Source organism: Epinephelus lanceolatus, chromosome 6 (genome assembly GCF_041903045.1).
Source record: "Epinephelus lanceolatus isolate andai-2023 chromosome 6, ASM4190304v1, whole genome shotgun sequence".
NCBI lineage: Eukaryota > Metazoa > Chordata > Actinopteri > Perciformes > Serranidae > Epinephelus > Epinephelus lanceolatus.
This window is the reverse complement of record NC_135739.1, coordinates 6,992,449-7,012,144: the sequence shown is the minus strand read 5'-3', so window position 1 is coordinate 7,012,144 and position 19,696 is coordinate 6,992,449. Positions and strand designations below refer to the sequence as shown.

At 41.5% G+C, this 19,696-nt stretch overlaps 1 protein-coding gene across 3 annotated transcripts in view; it reads right to left on the bottom strand.

The window, feature by feature from the left end:
* Positions 1-19,696, bottom strand: part of shroom2a (shroom family member 2a) — a 57,477-nt gene that overhangs the window by 24,908 nt on the left and 12,873 nt on the right. For 2 of the 3 annotated variants that reach the window (XM_078168554.1, XM_033621996.2), the window contains exon 2: positions 15,716-15,864. In XM_078168554.1, the coding sequence (XP_078024680.1) occupies positions 15,716-15,864 (149 nt within the window). Of the gene's footprint in view, positions 1-2,969; positions 3,224-15,715; positions 15,865-19,696 lie in introns of those variants that run through there. The other variant, XM_033621995.2, reaches the window with a different exon arrangement.

Sequence of the window (19,696 nt, the reverse complement as noted above, 5' to 3'; positions counted from 1 at the left end):
GTGCGCAGCTGAGGTGAGCTGGTTGTGCTCAGACTTGCCATATGGTCCCCAGAGGGAACACAAGCCCAGCATGGGGCAGGGGGGCTTAACAGAGCAGAGAATCTCTTACACAATCAGATCAGCCACATCACCCCTCGATCCAAGCTGTCGTCTGCCTCCCAGACAGCCCTTATATCAGGGACATTTAGTGCACCTATAGGGGTGTTAATGTAGCTGTGTTTGTGCAAATATTAAATGGGGAACATTTTATTTGAGTATATATTTTCTACTTGTGTAAAAAGAGTCAAACTAATTCAAGATCTATGTTTTAAATGAGATTATGTTTCTATTTGAATCGCATCAGCGTCTGACTCTTATCAAAGAAACTTTTAATTTAAATACACAATATGTAACTTACGATGCACACTTTAGATCTTGGTTGTTTTTAACTTGTTGTTTTAAAGGGATAAATGGTTTTAGTTATCAGATGTCTGGATGTTAAGCTATCAAAGAAGCAAGCTGAGCAAATGTTAACGGCAATTCAGCTCCAGCCTCTGCCACGCCAAACAACATCAGAGAAACACTGATTTCTAAGCTTTATTCAGTGTTTTTAATGGTTTAAATCACTTGGTCCGTTTGTTTTGGAGAGGAAGAGACCTCTGTGGATAATTCGGCTCGTGGTAAAACCTCCTGAACTTCTGGATCTTAAGCTATCATAGAAAAAAGGTGAGCACACATTAGCAGGAGGTGGGCTAGCGGCCGCTAACGCGACATGCCGAACAGCATCAGAGAAACACTGATTTGTAATGTGAAACTGCTTTATTCAGTGTTTTTACTGGCTTTATTCAACTGGTCTGTTTGTTCTGGAGAGGAAGAGACCTCTGCGGATAATTCGGCTTGCGGTAAAAACCTCCTGAACGATAAACACTCAAGGAATCCTAACCACGAGAAACGGAGTACCATTTTTTTCCTGTTTTGTTTGAGAGACTAGTCGCAGCAGAAAATTACATATTGGATGTTTAAGTGGAAGTTTAAAACACCAGGAAATGGTTTTTAATTTCTACTTTTCGTAGGGCTGCAACTAACAATTATTTTCATTATCTCTAGTTTGCTCATTATTTTTTTGATTATTAAATAGTCAATAATTTGTCAGAAAATAGTTACACATGCTGTCTGATTTGCCAGAGCCCAAATTTAGACAAATACTGTGATTGCGATATGTTTCACAATTTTGGGGGGAATGAGAATTTTTGCATCTCATTAAAAAAAATGTGATGTGTGATTTTTTTGTTCCCTTGCATCTGGAATATGATTAGTAGGCACATTTTACCTTCAGCAAAAAACTGACACCTGTCATTTTGGATTTTGCACCTGGCTACACTGCCATAGTATTTTCATTAATTGGCAGCTCTGACAAAAAAGACAACGCTACTTCAGTTTATCATCATTTCTGACAATTTCATTTCAGAAACATGAAACCAGCAAATGTTTCACTTTTTTGCTTAAAAAATTACTAAAGAAGTTGTTTGACGACCAAATAGTTGCCAATTAATTTTCTATCACTGGACTTGTTGATTAATTGTTGCGGCAATGATTAATTAGTCAACTCATTACTCAACTTACCAACTATTAAGTTAATCCCCAACTAATCTGATGATTTTTGAAGAAAAAAAAAAGTCAAAATTTTCTGATTCTAGCTTTTTAAATGTGAATATTTTCTGGTTTCTTTCCTCCTCTCTGACAATACACTGAATATCTTTGGGCTGTGGCCAAAACAAGACATTTAAGGACGTCATCTTGGGCTTTGGGAAACAATGAAAGACATTTTTCACCATTTTCTGACAACTCATTGATCAAACAACTGTTGAATTAATCACGAACATAACTGACAGATTAATCAACAATGAAAATAATGTTTGGTTGCAGCCCGACAATCTAGTATCATATGTTAGACCTCTGTAACTAGTTTTACTGAGAGGCAACTGTGTTGAACTGGTCAAGAATTTGAGACAAAGCTTTGCTTGCTTTCGTTCTCATTGGACTGGACCTGCCCTACAAAGCCACGAGGTCAGGAGGTCCTGCCCCCGCAGTCACCTTGTCTAAAGGCCTTCAATGATCTGATGACAAGAGCTCCAAACAACAGCTTCCTTCAGACAGAAACCTAAAAAACAAACTCCTGAGTGAAATGACTAACATAAGATGTTATATTCTCACCCTACAGTAATTTTATAGATTGAGTATTTTCAGACAGAGATTTGGTTAAGCTCGATAAAGTGGGACAGTTCCACAAAATTAATAGTGGATTAAAGGTAAGGCCTATTTAGAGGACAAAGAAAAGCCAACATGGAGCCCAGTCTTCCTTGTCTCCTCGCAGTCCGTGTTTCTAGGCCACTAGGAGCTAGCCACACATGGCGCCTGCTATTGGTATGCAAATGAGGCTGGTTTTATTAGGCCTATCGTCAGGGCTACAGCTGGGCCAGCACAGATATGCTAGGAAAGTGAATCAGTTGGCTGGAATGGGGGGCAGGGGGACAGAGAGACTGCTCTCTGATCAGCTCAGAGCCCCATTTTACTTCAAATGTATCCGGTACCAACCAGTCCTCATTCAAAAACAAACAGCTCACATACGTGTACAAAATCAAACTCATCCAACAAAGTAATAGCTAATTAATTAATAATACTTTATCAGAATATTCACAGATGATTTTGTTGCACCTTCAAGTCTTTCCCTGAGAGATTAATTTGCATTTAGTTGGGAAATGCTAAGTCTTGCTGATCATGGCTTAACCTAAATGATGGATGACCTCATACTGGATGATAAGACAACAACAATAACAGAGTATTAGGGTCATAAGGACCCGAACGTGTCCCCCAGTTATTCACGGACACATGACAAAAGGCAGCAGGTGTGACGGCCGTCAAACACAGAAGTCAAAAGTTTAAAATACAAAAAGTGATTAAAACATAAAATACGGTTCATTTTGACTCACCAAACATCTGGATGAAGGGATTCAGAATGGACACAGAGAAGAAATGTGTTATCCGAAGGACCACACAACAGTTTTAGCCAGGAGCTCAGTTTGAACGTGAGGCCAGTTGCAGCCGTGTGCTGGTCAGGCACCACATTCCACAGACACTTCAAAGACAAGCCAAAATAAAGAGACATGCAGGCCGCTGAGCTCTGAGCATCACGGCACAGCTCTGATCCACTACATCCGAACACACACTGACCAACAACTCCAAATCATAATGTTCAACACAGAATGGTCATGACTAAAACTAAGTTCTCTGGGCAGAAATAGTTTGGGTGGAGGGGAGATTTCCTTCAGGATTACAGGGGGTTTTACCCCAGGGAGGGGGTGGAGGAGAACACCAAGGAGGAGGAGGAGGGCCATTGTCACAGCCAGTCCCCTTGGAGTATTCCTGCACCTTGCCTCGTCTCATTGGCTCTAAGGGGCTAATATGCTAATGATGAGATGAAATGCCGGACTCTTGTCTTCCCATCTCCTCTCTTGTGCAGCAGACGTGCATTTCTACCATTACTATGGTAACAGGTTGCTCTCTGGGGTGCAAGGGCACCCTGTTTCCTGAAAGCCTTGGGTAATGAGCTTTGCGACTGCCCAAGTAGGGACGTTATGGAATCAGCTTTGTGCCAATACAATCAAACAAAACTTTATTTGATTGTATTGGCACAAAGCTGATTCCACAGGACGACAGCAACACGTGTCAAATACAACTAGTTGGCTTAGTTTGTCTGTCTGTCAGCAGGATTACAGAAAAAAAGCCCAGTTTCCACTGAGCAGTGCGGTTCAGTTCAGTTTGCTTTTTTCCGTTTCCACTGTGAAAAGTTGTGGATGGTACCAATAGAACCGTTCCATACTGTCCCATGTTGGTCCCCCCTCTGTTTGGGTACCTAGCACACAGATCTGGATCTAAAAGGTGGAGCTGTGAACACTGCAGTCTGATTGGCCAGTAGAGGACGGTCACTCTGCTCAGGTGTGCTGATGGATCATGTCCTCAACTCATGCATTGAGTAACATTACAAGTTAACGTTCCACCTTAAAAGTTGCCGGCAGTTGGCCCAGTGAATTAAATAATTTTTGTCTCAGACTCCAGCTGCTGTGAGAGACAGCAAAACACCCTTTCATTTTATAGTTACAGTTTACTTATAAAACTCTCCACAGTATGAACAGTGGTTACATGAGCCTCAAAACCAGCCACAACTTAGCCCTTAAATTTCACTGTGACAACTTTGACCATCACTTTAGTTTTTATATGACATACACTTTTAGTAATGAGTGGATCTTCAAGTGTTTATACATATTAATTTCGGCCAGGTTATGTGAACAGCATATATGCTAATCGTCACTCGAAAAAAAGCATCATGAAGTGTCGTTCCTGTGGGCTACAGCAACACTAAACCCCTGAGCTTGCCTGAGAAGGACTAAATGCACAAAGCTGCTATTTTTAAATATCCCATGGAGAGAGACTCTCACTGCAGCCTGTTTTATTTTGTTTTGAAAATGTTGGTGTGCAGCCTCATTCTGTGGGCGATAAACAAAGTGCAGACTTCCATCTGTGTCTTCGGACGGAGCGGTGAGTCACAACAACCCCGCCCACATTTAAGAGTACTGTTCACTGTGGAAACGCTAGGGTCTAGGTACCATGTCTGAACGGTTACTTTTGTTTGAAAAGGGGGCTAAACAGGCCTGATGTTCATGAAACATGGTGAAAGATTGTGGCATGAGCCAACGAGGAACCGATTAAATTACTGGAGCAGGTCCAGGTTGTGCTTACAGATTTACATGTCATAGAAAACTGGATTATTCACCTTCGCAGAGGTCTGCACTCTCCAAGTGCCCCTCTAGTTTCAGGTTGTGTGAACTTGAAATAATCAATTGATTTGTCTCATTTTTTTAAGAGAAAGAAACTTGAAATTCTCTGATTACGGCTTCTTAAATCTGTATATTTTCTTTCCTCCTCTCTGACAATAAACTGAGTATCTTTGGGTTGTGGACAAAAAAAACAACATCCGAGGACGTCATCTTGGGCTTTGGGAAACACTGACAGCTATTTTTCACCATTTTCTGACATTTTATGGTCCAAACAACTAACTGATTAATCAAGAAAATAATCGACAGATGAATCAACCATGAAAATAATCGTTAGTTGCAGCCCTACAGTTGTCTTTAGATAACCACCATTCTAGAGGGCATAAACGAGGGAAAACACTTCTGCTTGAGTGCCAAACAAGTTTTTTTTCTTATTAACGTGCTCTGGCACTCCACCAAGAGGTCTGGTGACAGGCAAGAAGATTAGCAAAGAACTGTGGCGACCTAAAGCTGATAGGAAGGCAATAAAATTTACAGTCATCTATTGTCAGGGGAGCAATCAAGCATACAGTCCGAACAAGGTTCTCATTGTGTGGTGCAGCGAATGCGTTATTTTCTTAACAAGTTTAGCACCTATTGTATGGATTGTTAACCTCTAACAAGCTTTGATTTAACCAAGGTGTGAGATTTTTCTAGTAAAAAAAACCAAAAACAAGCTCTAATGTGCATCCAGGACAGATGGATGCATTCACTGTTCTATCACATCTGACAGAACGAAACGCAGCATCCTGTACAGTACAGGGCAGAGAAATGCTGAGGTTGTACGCAGCCAACCTGCACTTAGCAGGTGAGCCGGTGGATTCCATTCGGTCCCCGAGGGTCTGACAAAGGCCCTCTTCAGCGGACCCTACAATCAAACCAGTCATGTTTCGGGTGAGAGAGGTGAACCATGAGCAGCCACGTAATGACCAGCACATTCCTGAGCTGAGTGGCATACCAGCTGTCAAGTCACCGGCTGTCTGCACTGACCCACAGTCAAAAACACCTGGAGACCTTTTGTCTGAGGGTCTTAACAGCATCACTGTAACAAAGTCCTGCAACCTAAACACCGTCCATTATTACAACTCAGGTTATTTTGAGGAAACCAGTACTCTAAATTCACCAACAACCTGTCGATTATTTTAAACAGGCAGTTGGATCTCTTCTTATACCTGTTGCAACAGTATTAAAGGGTAAATTTGATCATTTTCAACCTGGACTCTATTTTTTCATGTTTTTGTCTCTATGTGAACAATGACAGTTTTTGAAACTGGTCCAGCGTTGAGCTAAAAAGGCTGCAGTGTAACAAGTCTGGGCATGTTCGCACCCTCAATGTGCAGCATGTCCTCTAAATGTGCTTGTTTTTGCCACTGACAGGCTCCGATTGTTATTGTGAATATTTGAGAACATTATGGAAAAGATCCCTACACAGATAGACCTTGTTTGTGTAACCAGAAACAGCCACGAAATCACTATTGCCAAACCCCCCAAGACTCCATTTAAATAAACAGTTATTTCATCAACGTAAATCACACTTCATTCAAAGTCAACAGAAACAAAATGAAATCTACAAAACTCTGGTTTGGTTGAAATAAATCCTTAATTCACCCAGTTAGGTGTGAACATATGCTGGCTCTATACACGCTAAAATAACTGTTAATTTAAATGGAATATGGTGAGCTTGGCGATTAAGATTTCAGGGCTGTTTCCGGTCAAACAAAAAGGATCCTAATCCTGATTTATGGGAGGGCGCTCAACCCTTTTGATAAGTGTCACTTGACAGAAATTAAATAGTCACGTTTTCAATTTATGCTTCTGTGAAAAGTTATTAGTCATCTTCTATGTTTTATAACGGTCCAATTATATATCTGTCGTGTTTATTTAAGTATAATCTGCACAGACAGCTGTTTAAATCTCATACACGTCCTGCTGCATATGGGTTTTCAAATTACTAATGGTATCTACATTGATTGATCAGCAGATTCCCCTCACCTGCTATATTGTCCTGGGAAATAAATGAATGAATCAATAATGATGTCTTCCTGTGGTGCGGACATCATAAATATTTCTGTTAATCAGCCTGGTGAAGGCAGTTTAGCTGGACGCTGTCCTCTCAGCTCTGCAGGAGCTGCTGCTGACAGACGGCTGCTTCACTGGACAGAGACGGATTAAAGACTACTATCTCCACAGTGATGTTAATAACACTACCAATCACATTATGCGACAAAATATGACATTGTCAGTGACATAACAAAATACCCCAGGTACATGACATGAAAGAAAAGTGTAGAGTGACACTTTTTCTGTTGAAAATTCGTCATTTCTGTTGAGTGCCACTCATCAAAAGTGTCGAGGGCCATCCCATAAATCATGCTTTACTCTTTAATAAAAAAAGTCTATCTCTGTGGGGATCATTTCCTAATGTTGTTCGACACTTTCTGTCAGGGGCAAAAACATAAATTAAGCACAGAGTTGTTACAATGCAGCCTGTTTTGCCACTGCTGGCTGCAGTGCTCTTGTTCAATACTTGACCAGTTTCAAAAACTGTTGTCTTCATCAGTCACTTAGACATAGACCAAGGGAAAACAGACTCCAGGTTGGAAAATACCAAACTTGAAAGACACTAGAATGGAAGGCAAGCAACAACAACACACTGTGTGAGGATATAATGACAAACTGCAACGATTAACCAACCACAACAAACCATAAAAGCGTCATATATAATATCACAGTGTGAGCAAACATGCACAAATCACTCAAAAGTGTTGTCAAGGTGTGAGAAATATTTATGTAGTGTCAGCCATGACATGCTCTGATTGCGGTTCCCTGAGGGTGATCTCCCCCATAAACATTCCTAATTGCTTGCATATGATGACAAAATATTTCTCACGTTGCCCAAAAGGCAAAATATCAGTTTTTCCTAATAAAATACAAAAAAATCAAACACCTACCTCTAACAATTCATAAACATACCTCATGAAACGCTTGTCAGGAACTACCACTTCATGTCATGTCCCAAAAAAACATCACAGCTCAAAGCGAGAGCATTTTTTCTTTGATTAGACTCAAATCTTAAAGAAAAAAAGATTGAAACCGTCTTGTTTAACTTGTAATATCTACTTCAGCGACTCCCCGTCAGCTCACCTTGGCCATGGAGCAAACCAAAGAGAAACCGAGGGGTGCAGTTAAGACACGGCTACAAATAAATCTCTAAACTAGGATTTCCTCGGCTGAGACCCAAACAATTTTAAGAAATCTGCTTATGACAAAAATTCTGTGCACAGCATTCCTAACATACTACATGGGCTTACTTAGAAAAACAAAGACTGGTAAATGTAAGCCTCTGCACTGCAACCCCTACTGAATGCTGCTTACACTGTAAGTTGGGCCATTAAGCTTTCCCAGGTATAATTGGATTGTGCAACAAACCTCTGTGCAGGCTGAACTCATCTCAAACAGCCACACTGATTTCTTACTTTTGATGCTGCAGCAAGTAAAAGAGAGAGGAGACACAGTCGCCTACTGCTACACTGGACAACATCCCTTTATGCAAAATAATGCTGCAGCATGTTAGTGACTGTGGTAATTCTGTGATGATACCAGGAGGGGGAAACAAAATGCCGCAACAAACTTCCAGCTTCATGTTATAAAGTTTAATGATTCACTCTGCTGTACTAACAGTGTGCTGCCTCAGGGGAAGGGAAAGGTACGCAAACCTCTGCGGGGGTCCTGAAGGAAAATAAAATTTGTCCTAAACTAGAGAGGTTGACAGCATTCATTGTAATACCCTTACTGCAGTTTGCCTTGGCTCAGTAGAATCCCAAATCTGAGGGAACCCAAGTCAGAGCACAGTCACTACATTTTCTGCAGCTTGCTTTGGATTCTGTAGTTACTAAGGCTGCTCTCAGACCTAGAGTCGTCTCCTTTGGTCTGAATCAGGGACTAATTTTGTCACAATGTTGTATAATTGCCTGGAGTTGGTTCATGTTCTCACAGCAGCATTTACAAGCAGACCAGATCAAATGCCTTGGGCGAGAAAGCTGCTCTTGATTGGTCAGAATTTCCATGTGGGAAAAATCCAGGAAGTAAAGCAAACGCTGAAGAAGAGTACACTTGCAAGATAAATGTGACACTTTCTAATGTCACAATGGAGGGACAACTACGCAGGTTGATTTTAGCGCTGCTCATCGTGGACTATATTGCTGTCATTGTTCATTTTAGTCAAACCATACAGTTTGAAAACGAGGCGCGGCTCCAACTAGAAAACAATGTTTTGATGCATTGGATGTACTGAATGTGCATATTAAGGCAGTACATGAGGAGATGCACATTAATAATCCTCCAGGACTGTAACATGCTCATGTTTAACCCAAACAATGTGTCATGTGACTGCAGTTGGTTTGGGTCGAGGTCGAAACACGTTCTCACCACAAACAAACCACACCAGAGTTCGTTTATAACCGGACTGAGACCCGGTTCAAGAAGGTCTTGGTCCGGTTGTTTTGGTGCACACCTGAGTGTGATTGCTGTGTTCACACCTGCCTAAACGAACCGCACTGAGGGGGAAAACGAACTTGAGTTTGATTGATAGGTGTGAAAGCATGCCAAGTCTGTCCCAAATACCGTTTTTTGGGCATCAAAGCTTTCTGGGGGCCGTCTTTGTCAATGTTGAAACTATTCCTCCATTGTCTTTAAACATCTTGCTAGTGCATCTGTAAGCCTGTTATGAGAGGTCAAACTGTCGGAGTTACAAAACTAGGCCTATCACTTTTTAAGTTCACATGTCCTTGTCAGAGAATATATAATAATTAATGGTGATACATAATGAATTATGTTGGATTACTATTTCTGAATCTATGGTCTATTTGAGATTTTTGGGGTAATGGTATAGAAAAACAGAGCATTCGAATTCTGGTTTGGACTTTGATTACCATGGCAACTACTGAAGCTTTGAAGGTTGAAGCATTTAGGTCAACCCTAAAAATTCCTGCAAAATTTGCATTCTTTTTCTCTAAAACAGAAAATAACTGAACCAGGACATTTGGTCACAAGATAAAACAGATAGTCATTAATTCATTTATTTTCATTAACTGCTAATCCCATTGAGGGTTGCGGGGCAGGGGCCTATCCCAGCTGACATTGGGCGAGAGGCGAGGTACACCCTGGACAGGTCGCCAGACTATCACAGGGCTGACACATAGAGACAGACAACCATTCACACTCACATTCACACCTACAGGCAATTTAAGGTCACAAATTAATCTAATGTGCATGTCTTTGGACTGTGGGAGGAAGCCGGAGAACCTGGAGGAAACCAATGTTCAAACCCCCCACCCTGGATTTGAACCAGGAACGCTCTTGCTGTGAGTCGACAATATGCCGCCCTAAAACAAATATTGCAATGTTTATCCAGATATAGAACAGATATCCAAAAGGTTTTAATTCAGTCATAATTCAATTTTGACCAAAGCTGTGGTTACTTCCGTTACCCTTTGTAGGGAAGTATTGGTGTTTTAAATGGTCTGCGTTTCTGTGGATTCTAGTTGCACTGGTATTTGTGTTTTCAGCAGAGTTTCTTTCAGGACAAGAGCTATCCATACACAGTCTCGTGATACACTGCTGACCAAAATTCAACGTAAAACTTTCCACATTTAGCCAAATTACAACTTTGCAGTTAGCAAAGCTCAACAATAGAAAGCTGGAATGCATACAAATGCAATGTGTTAATGTGGGATAATTATAGTGTTGAAGTGTACGCAGCAGTTAGTGTTGGCAAGTTTTAAACAAATTTAGCCTAAAACATTCAATTAAACTTTAGCTCACACCCTGGTTCTGTTTTTGATGTGCAGACGGTTTCAAAGGGATCGACAGAGTGATATTTAAAATGTAAAACTATCTGTTAGACTTGAAAGATTTCCTCGTTTGACAAACTGGAGTTGAGGCACAGAGTGTACAGCAGTTTTGTCGAGGCATGTGCAAAGAGGCCGAGATGCTTTCCCACAGATAACCACACCTTTCTGTTGCCAATGTGACGTGTGTGAAGCCTCTCCCCTGCCCCTTCTCCTAATGACACTACACCAACAGTCTCACATTAGTCACTACATGCAAAATACACAACAGCTACGTCAAGCTCCTCCCTTGTGCTATCTGTAAAGAGACCACACCTGTAGACAGGAGCAGGTTCTGACAGCTTCCTGATCCTCGTTCAACTATCCAACATTATCCCTGAGATAAAGGGAAAGGTGTTTGGCTGCTGACACCGGCATGCTCAGGCATAGATCAAGCTAAAGTCAAACATCAGGGCTCTGAATAGGTACAGATGTGAAATACTCTACTGTAAAAAATCTCCTAACCCCGACATCAACGTTCCACACAGCATGCACACTGCAGCTGAATACAAAGACGAAATGGGGCTGCAACTGAACCTCTGCTTTACTGTCCTCTAAATCAGACACACTTGTTATTGTGGTCTTGGGAAATGACTGACTGGAGATGCTATTTGAGACGGTCAGCACAAACTGAATTCTTTAACAAAGACGAGCAGGAGGAAGAAAGAGTCCCCTGTGAATGAAAGTCCGGAAAATGCAACATGAACAATGAGACTAGACCTTGTAAGGAAATGTCTTTCTCCATTTAAAATTACAAACATACCAAAATGACAATACCCATATCCTTCAGTCAGGCCTCCTGCTCCTCTGTTCAATCTGTACAGTATTTACTTGCTATTATCCCCCCGTTTCAAAACCAAAAATACATGTTGCTGCCCTGAATCAGCTAGTGATTAGCCATGATACAAGACACTGTGGGAATATTTTGTACCACTGGTGCTGCTTGTAGGTCAATTTTCAGTTGACTGTCTATTTTCTCTCTTGCCATCTGAGATAGAATCAGACAAGAGAAACAAACTACACTCAAGGTCAAGTTCATGAAAGGAATGTGCGGCTTTTCCAGCTGCTAAACCTGCACGAGTAAGACAAAAAGAAACCGTTTGGTTCCCAAAGAACCCACAAATGGTGAAATAGCAAAATTATTTGCAATAACTGATAGTATTGTCATTTTAAGACCATTTTATGCCACCGATATAGGGTTGTCGATAATATGGATTTATCAAAACATATCAATTCTGAATATTTGAAACAGTTTCCATACTCATTTTCTGCAGTATTGATACACTGGTACCAGCTGTGTATTTATCTTTTAATAAAAATCTTAAATTGTATGCCCTTAATGTCATTTCAATGATCATATCGTTATTCTTCGAGGTAAGTTGTGATGACACTACACTGATATGATAATACAATAGCGTGGTAATGTCAGTACACCCTTTCAAAGAGCAATGAACTTTTAATTCTTAAGACGATTGATACACTGAATCTAAAATGTAAAAAAATAATTAAATATCCTCATAAATATCCTAAATAAATAAAACTCTGCATTCTTTAAGTAAAAAAACACTTGCGCCCATGTCTTAAAACTGTCCCAGGGAAACCCTGCTGTTTATTCTGGCATCACGTTGGCGACATTCTTATGTAAATAAACATGCATGTAAATATCAGGGTAATATCGTACAACATATGGACATGATACAGCGATACAGCGATACATTTGCTGACCTCGATAAGTCAATAACATAATTATTATGACGGGACTAATTTGCATGTTTTGTTTTATGTTTTTTTTCCTTTATCTGATAGGACAGCTATAGCATGAAAGGGGGAGAGAGAGGGGGTAATGACATGTAGCAAAGTGCTGTGGGTTGCAATCGAACCTGCAGTTGCAGCAACGACACAGCCTTTGTGCATGAGGTGCCTGCTCTCAGCTAGTGGGCGCCCCAATTTGCACGTATTTAAATCAGGTAATATGTATACATTTGGTGCAACACTGACCTCTTTCCATACAAATGAGCCTCACTGCAGGTCAGTGCTAATACCACACGCAGTTACAGTGAGTTTATTAGCGTCTTTAGAGAGTTGGTGGTAAGTGAAGCGCATTTATGAGGGGTGTCACAGCCAGACTTCCAGTGATCATGGCAGCAATGATTATATTTAGGCGAAGGCATCGTCATGCCAGGTGTGCTACTCGTGAGCATATATTTTGAAGCAGAATCATGTTTTGATAAAGACTGAACGTATGTGCAGATACAGGTTGCCACATGAATAACTGCAGTTAGGAGCAAAAGAGGGTAAATAACACTCAGCTGCAAAACTTTATGGCCGTGTTTTTGCTGTAACAACATCAGCGCAATGTCTTTCGTGAACCGGACCTTGAGACGGGGCAGAGAGCTGCTGCAAGTGATGCACAATTTCTGGCACTATCAGCAGCCGCAATCCATTTTTTGTGAATTCATTCATCAGTTGCCAGTTTATTAGGTACACTGAGCTCAAACTAATGCAGTTTTGTTTTAAAGAGGTGTTTATTGAACTGTAGGATCATTTTGGAGGATGTTTTGCTGCTGAATCATATTGTATCATACAGTGAGGTGTTTCTGTTATCGAGCCAACTCTCACTGATACCAAAGGAGTGGACTGTCAGTACAGTTGATCATGTTAGTCCAGGGCTACTCAGAGCTTTACATCTGTCCCACGGGCGATAGGCCTACACACTTATAAACAGCTCCTGGAAGAAGATCAGCTCTGCCCTCAGGATTTCAGGTAAATAGGCTATACAGTGCTTGTTAAAATTACTTAGCAACCCAAGACACAACCTGCCACCATGCCCTTGAAAGCTGGCACAAAAAATGCACAAGAGTAGCACCCAGTGCCCGACCTTGCGTTTTCCAGGTGGTTGAAGACGCGGCATGTGTACGGCCCCTAATTTCCAGGGCTGGTACCTGCGGTTATTCCACAGGCTAGTTAATAACATGTCGGGCAGGAAATCCAAAGTGTGGGATCATTTTGAGAAGGTGAAGGACAAACCCAAGGTGATATGTAAGCTCATCTTCATTGGTCGACTACAAACATGACGTATCATCTGAAACATGGAAGTAGCTACATGCCCATTAGCCCACAGCGTCATTAACAGGCGGCTCGCTCAGTGTGTGACGTGCACTTGTAGATAAAATATAGGCCTATATTAATGAAGGTTCATTAGTACGGTTTTGTATTTCTCTGTAATGTAGCACAGTGTTAACAATGTTACTGATACTATTCTTTCTCACACCTTCAACTCAAACCACCAAAATATATCATTTAATAATTACATTAATATTGTAAACATGCAGGAGACTAGTCGACTAATGGCCCTAAATGATGACTATTGGTTGACTAGGAAAATGACTTGGAAAATTCTTATTCGGGGGCAGCCCTAGATACAACCTAGTTTAACAGCACCACAAGCTACATCCTTCAAAATGACCACACAACAGTAAAAAAAAAAAAAAACCCCAATATTATAACCTTCATGAAGGCAGGATTTATTACATTACAGCAGCATTAAACAACATTAGTTTTAAATAGGTTTACTTCATTAACTGGCAGCTGAGTGTTTACCTACGTACTCGTGGGCTCTTCTTGTGATTGGAAACTGAATGAAATACACGTCTGTTGGCATGACAGCAGCCATATTAGAGCAAATTAGATTATGCACAAACGATGTGACAGTAGGTAACAGATACTTAACAAATTAATGTTAAGAATTTAAACTGCTACAGCAATGTGTTTTTCAAGTCAGTGAAATTAAAAAATACATTTTCCAAGTTCAAATCCAATATACCAGGGTTAATTGTTCTGTTATCTCTTGTCATATGGAAAATATATGTCAAAGATATTATCAGTATGTCAGTTTGTTGTTTGGTCGGTCGATCCACAAACATTTCTCACTTTGGCAGAAAAGCGTGTTTACATAGGACTCTGTTGCTTACAGTGAGAAGCAGATTGATACTGCATCTTTTCAGGGCCTGTAAGTTATCCCACAATAACACAAGTAATCAAACAGACAGAAATCCTTATAGACAGTACTGCATTCTTGTTTCCAGATCCTATAATAGACATGTGTACTGGGAATTAAAAAACAATGAGTGAGACTCACAGCCACGTCCTTGCAGAGAGATAAATGGTGAATGGACTTCCTTGTACAGTAGGATTTGTTCAGGGCTTACGTTATGATATGATACAATACAGAAAGAAATGCGCACGGCAAAGAGAGACAATGGGACCAGTGTTTCACACACAACAAGGTCATTTGTAAGCAGGCCTCCAGGACTAAGTTGACAAATGATTCATCAGTTAAACAAGATATGAATACTTAACAATACCTCAGAGTCAATAAGTCACAACGCCTGGCCTATGGCAAGAAGAGTGAGTGTAATCATTTATTGTGGGCTTACTGTTCATCAGCAGTCTGTCCTTTGGTCAATGAATGAGATGTGTGGTGTAAGAAAACAATGCAGACTACAGTAGAAATGCCTTATCACAGAGGGTGTTGGACCAACTGACTGATAAAAAAATCTCAGTGCCAGATAGCCTCATTTGCATCATAACTTCCCCTTCTTTGTCCTCCCCACACCTGCCTGCGTGGGATCTAACACAGCAATGATATCACCTAGCCACAACCTATCTTCCTTCTTTTGACTTGCTCATGAGAAACTGTCACAAACCACGACCTCCTGTTGACTTCACTCTGGCAAAACAGGACCATCCAGCTACCAAGAACTCAACAGTGACAGCTGAGAAATCCCTGAAAGTGCAGGTTCATCTACAGACGCATGACGCAGACAAACAGCTGCGAGGGCCAGGATCCTCCGTCACCTGGGTTTGTTGGAAATGTTTCCATAGTGACCTGTGAGGCCGAGGGGGGTGGTGCACTTGTGACAGCCGCAGATGTAGGAGGAGAGGGCAGCGGGAGGGGAGCGGGGATTGGTTACCTACCTTTTCACAACCAGACTGAGGGTCTTGTGGGAGCCTTTCACCAGGCAGATTGCCTCCTGTCTGTAGCCACTCAGGGGAATCTCGTTGATGTTGACAAGCTCGTCTCCCACCTGGAGACTCACAGCTGCTGCCTTGCTGCCTTCCTCCACCTGGAACATAAACACAGCAGATAGAGAACTGAGAACCAAACATCTATTTTACAGGGATACCAAAATATTTCGGGAAGCCAACTCCTGCCGGCAAGACAGCTGGTTAGCATGATACAAGACTCAGTGGCAATCTTGAGCTGAATCTTAAATCCAAGGTGTGTTTTCTGTCAAAGCTTCCTCCAGTTAATCTGTGCCCTACCAATAACATACTGGGTCCCTAATTAAACTTAGGAAGCACTACAGAAGAGCAGACTTTGGCCCATAAGACAGAGCGTTTTTTTATCAGCTTGGGGAGACTTTTTGTGATTGTTTTCAATAAGAGTAAAGGGATTTTTTTTTATGTGCCTCATGTTTTCACTGGGAGACCCCTAAACACCCTGAACAGAGAAAACTCAGAGCTAGGTTGAGAAGCGGGCCTTCTGGGATGGCACTGACAACAAGTGGTAGTAGTAGGAGAGGTACAGTGTTAGGCCCTGATCACACAGAAAGCATTTCAGCAGCTGGAGGCACCTTTTTGTAATAGTTTTAATAAGAATGAAGCTTTTTACTCATGGTTTTTGCGTTGAGACGCGTCTCGTGTTTCTGCACTCTAAGTGCCTGGCATTTCTGCCAGAGCGCTCTGAACTCCTCAAGTTGAAAAAACTTTAACTCAATGCAGAAAAACACCCCACATCATCTTTTTCCTCATTGTCCAATCAGATCATTTGAGAGGCGGGCCTTCTGTGGTGGTCACGACAACAAGTTTACAGTTGGTAAACAATGGAGGAGAAACTGGTGGTAGTGGTTGCTGGATACCCAGAGCTATACGGTCCAACGATAGACAGCAGGTTGTCCAACTGCCCCGGAGTTGTCCTTAAATATGCCTGGAAGCTATCATCGGGGAGAAGCTCCTGGACCAGCTGGTGGTACTCCCCATGATCCATCCTCTTTTTTAGGGTCTCATGTACCCACACAGATCTCCGTTTATCTGCTGACAGCCTCTCACCCTTGTGGTACTAGTGGTATTCAATTAACCTGCAAAACGCTTGTAGTGTGATTGGGGCCTAAAACTAACATTAGCTCACTATCATTTGCACCCTTCTACACAAGCTGCAAGACAAATTTGAAGAAGCTGTAGCCAGCACTTCCTTTGAACATTTTACCAACCATCATTAGGCCCGACGATTGACAGCAGGTTGTCAAACTGTCCGCAACTATCCTAAAATAAGCCTTGAGCCAACCATCATCCAGTGAAGCTCCTGGACCAGATGGTGGTACTCCCTGTGATTTCTCCTCTTTCTAAGGGTCTCTTAGGGCCTTTTCACACCTAGGTCGTTTGGTCCGGACTTTCAGGTGTGAAAGCCCCCTTATACCCACACAGATGTCCATTTCTTTGTGTCCAGTCCCCAGGTGCTCTCAGTCTGTCCTTCTATATGCAGATTTAAGGTATTTTCCTATGAGTTTACTTCACAGGAAAATAGCCACTGAGCTAAGGACAGGTGACGCAGTGGTTATTGAGCAATGACTGAAAAAAAAAAGATGCAGTAAAGTGCAACACACACTGCTGCCGGCGCGGCGCTGTGGCCGTCAAGGGCCGCCCCCCAACACACACTGGCAGCGGCGCGCAGCGGCACCGTCAACATGTATTTCCCACCCCAGCCTTCTAGGTGGCTGTACCTACACTAGTTGCCAACAGTTGCCAACTGCTAGTAACAGAAGAAGAAGAGGAAAAACTTTGAGGCAACAACAACTTGAATTTCACGGGCGAGTTTCTTATCAAAGTCATCTTATTAAAAATTTGAAACAACCGGAGTTGATCCTACGAGACAAGACGTACATAAAAAGCTTTTCTCGCAGCGCTGCCATGAGCGCCGGGCCGCGTTGGAAATAGAGCAGTGGGCTGAAGCAGAGCGGCACGGCGCGTCGGCCGGCGCCAGTGTGGGTTGGTTCATAGAATATAAAAGCAAACGAGTCAAATGTTATCTGATGTTGTTTGCAGTAGCCAACGTTATGGCACCTACACACTAAACATGTTCAGACTGACATACTGATCCCATCACATGACTGTCTTATAATTCAGCATCTTGAAATTGTTGTTATTTGCATATTACACATGAGTGATCAGCATCATGGGGTCACACATAACAAGACAATTCACCCAAAGGAATCCCCAACAAGCCCGTCTGGTCTCAAAACTACATCTAGTCAACAAAGCAGATGAGAAGTGATAAAAGAAGTGCAAGAGCACACACAAGATAGGAGTTTTTTCCTTCAAAAATAGATGTCAACAAGAAGCTAGTGACTAGGTGTGGGAATTCAGAGGAAAGGAGATGACATCAAACTGTTTTTATGAATCTCTGCCACTGGAATGTGGATGCTACTGTGATGTGACAGCAGGGGATTGAGACAGTCAACTTTTTATTATTATATAGCTGGTAGTTGGCGGTACAGTCCAGTTTGTTTGTACCAAGTCCAAAACCACAGTTGTGGCTACATGGTTACTGCAAAACTCTCACTTCCCACTTCGAAATATATTCTTGTCTTGCCGTTTTACGGCGTGACACTGCTGTGGTTAAGGTCTGGTTATGTTCAGGCACAAAAAGCTCTTGGTCAGGATCAGAGTCAGGGACAGATCATGGTTTGGGTTAAAATGACCACTTGAAACATGAAACATTAAATCTCCCTTTAGTTTTTGCATATCTGGGATTACCATCTAGACACAACCTAAAAACGCTGCTCTGCCTTTCTGTCTGAATTTATAAGAAAGGAAGATGACTTGTGCAATGTGCAGAGTAGGTGTGGGACTGGATGACATCAAACTGTTTTTATGAACCTCTGTCATTGGAATGTGGATGCTGTCGTGATGTGACAGTAGAGGATCGAGGATCGTGCCTTTAATGCACATTGTGCTAAATATTTCTATTTATCAGCATGGCAACCAGCTCATAGAGAATATACAGTTTATAAGTGGGTGCCAAAAGACTCCTTATGTCCAAGAGGTGTTGTAAAAGTGTTTAAGTAACCTCATACGACCCAACCTTGGCGCTACTTACGGCTTCTCAGTGCTTTAAAACCTGTGATAAGCAAAGCCCTGATGTTTACTGTGGGTTTTAAAGCCTATTGTGGTGCAGATTCTGCTAATGTGACCTTATGTCGAAACTTTTGTACTTTGTTTTAGATCCTCTAATATTTGGACAAATTTTGTCAGTGTTGATTACAAAGCATCTTTCATGTGGGAAACCATTTATGAAAAATAAGTTGTTATTCTATAGCCCACCACTCGCCATCAGAGACCTAAAGGTACAGTTCAACCCTAAATCAAAAATGCATGTCTTCTGTCTTACCTGTTGTGCTATTTATCAGTCTAGATTATTTTGGTGTGAGTTGCTGAGTGTTGGAGATGTCTGCCTTCTCTCTGATATAATGGAATTAGATGGCACTCAACTTGTAGGGCTCAAAGTGCCAAGAAAATACACCTGAACTTACTCAAGATAATCCACAGACCTTGTTGTGAGCAGTTTCATGTAGGAACTATTTTCTTTCAACTGAACAACACCCACCAACCAGATCATTGCGCAGAAGGAAGCATTTCAATTGTTCCTTTTTTTTTTTTTAATTCAATTATTTATTTATTTTGCAAAAAAGCAAAGTATAAAATAACCAACCTCCTTTTAATCTTTTGGAGAATTTGTGAGTTGATCATGGCTGCACTTCTTGCGTCGCTGTGCAATAAAGCTTCACCAGTAAAATATGTCGGGGAAGATTCTCAGTCATCCAGGTCATGGTAATTATAAGTGCTATATCACAGGCAACTGGACTTGCTTGAGTTTTCTGAAGATGTTTTGCCTCTGAA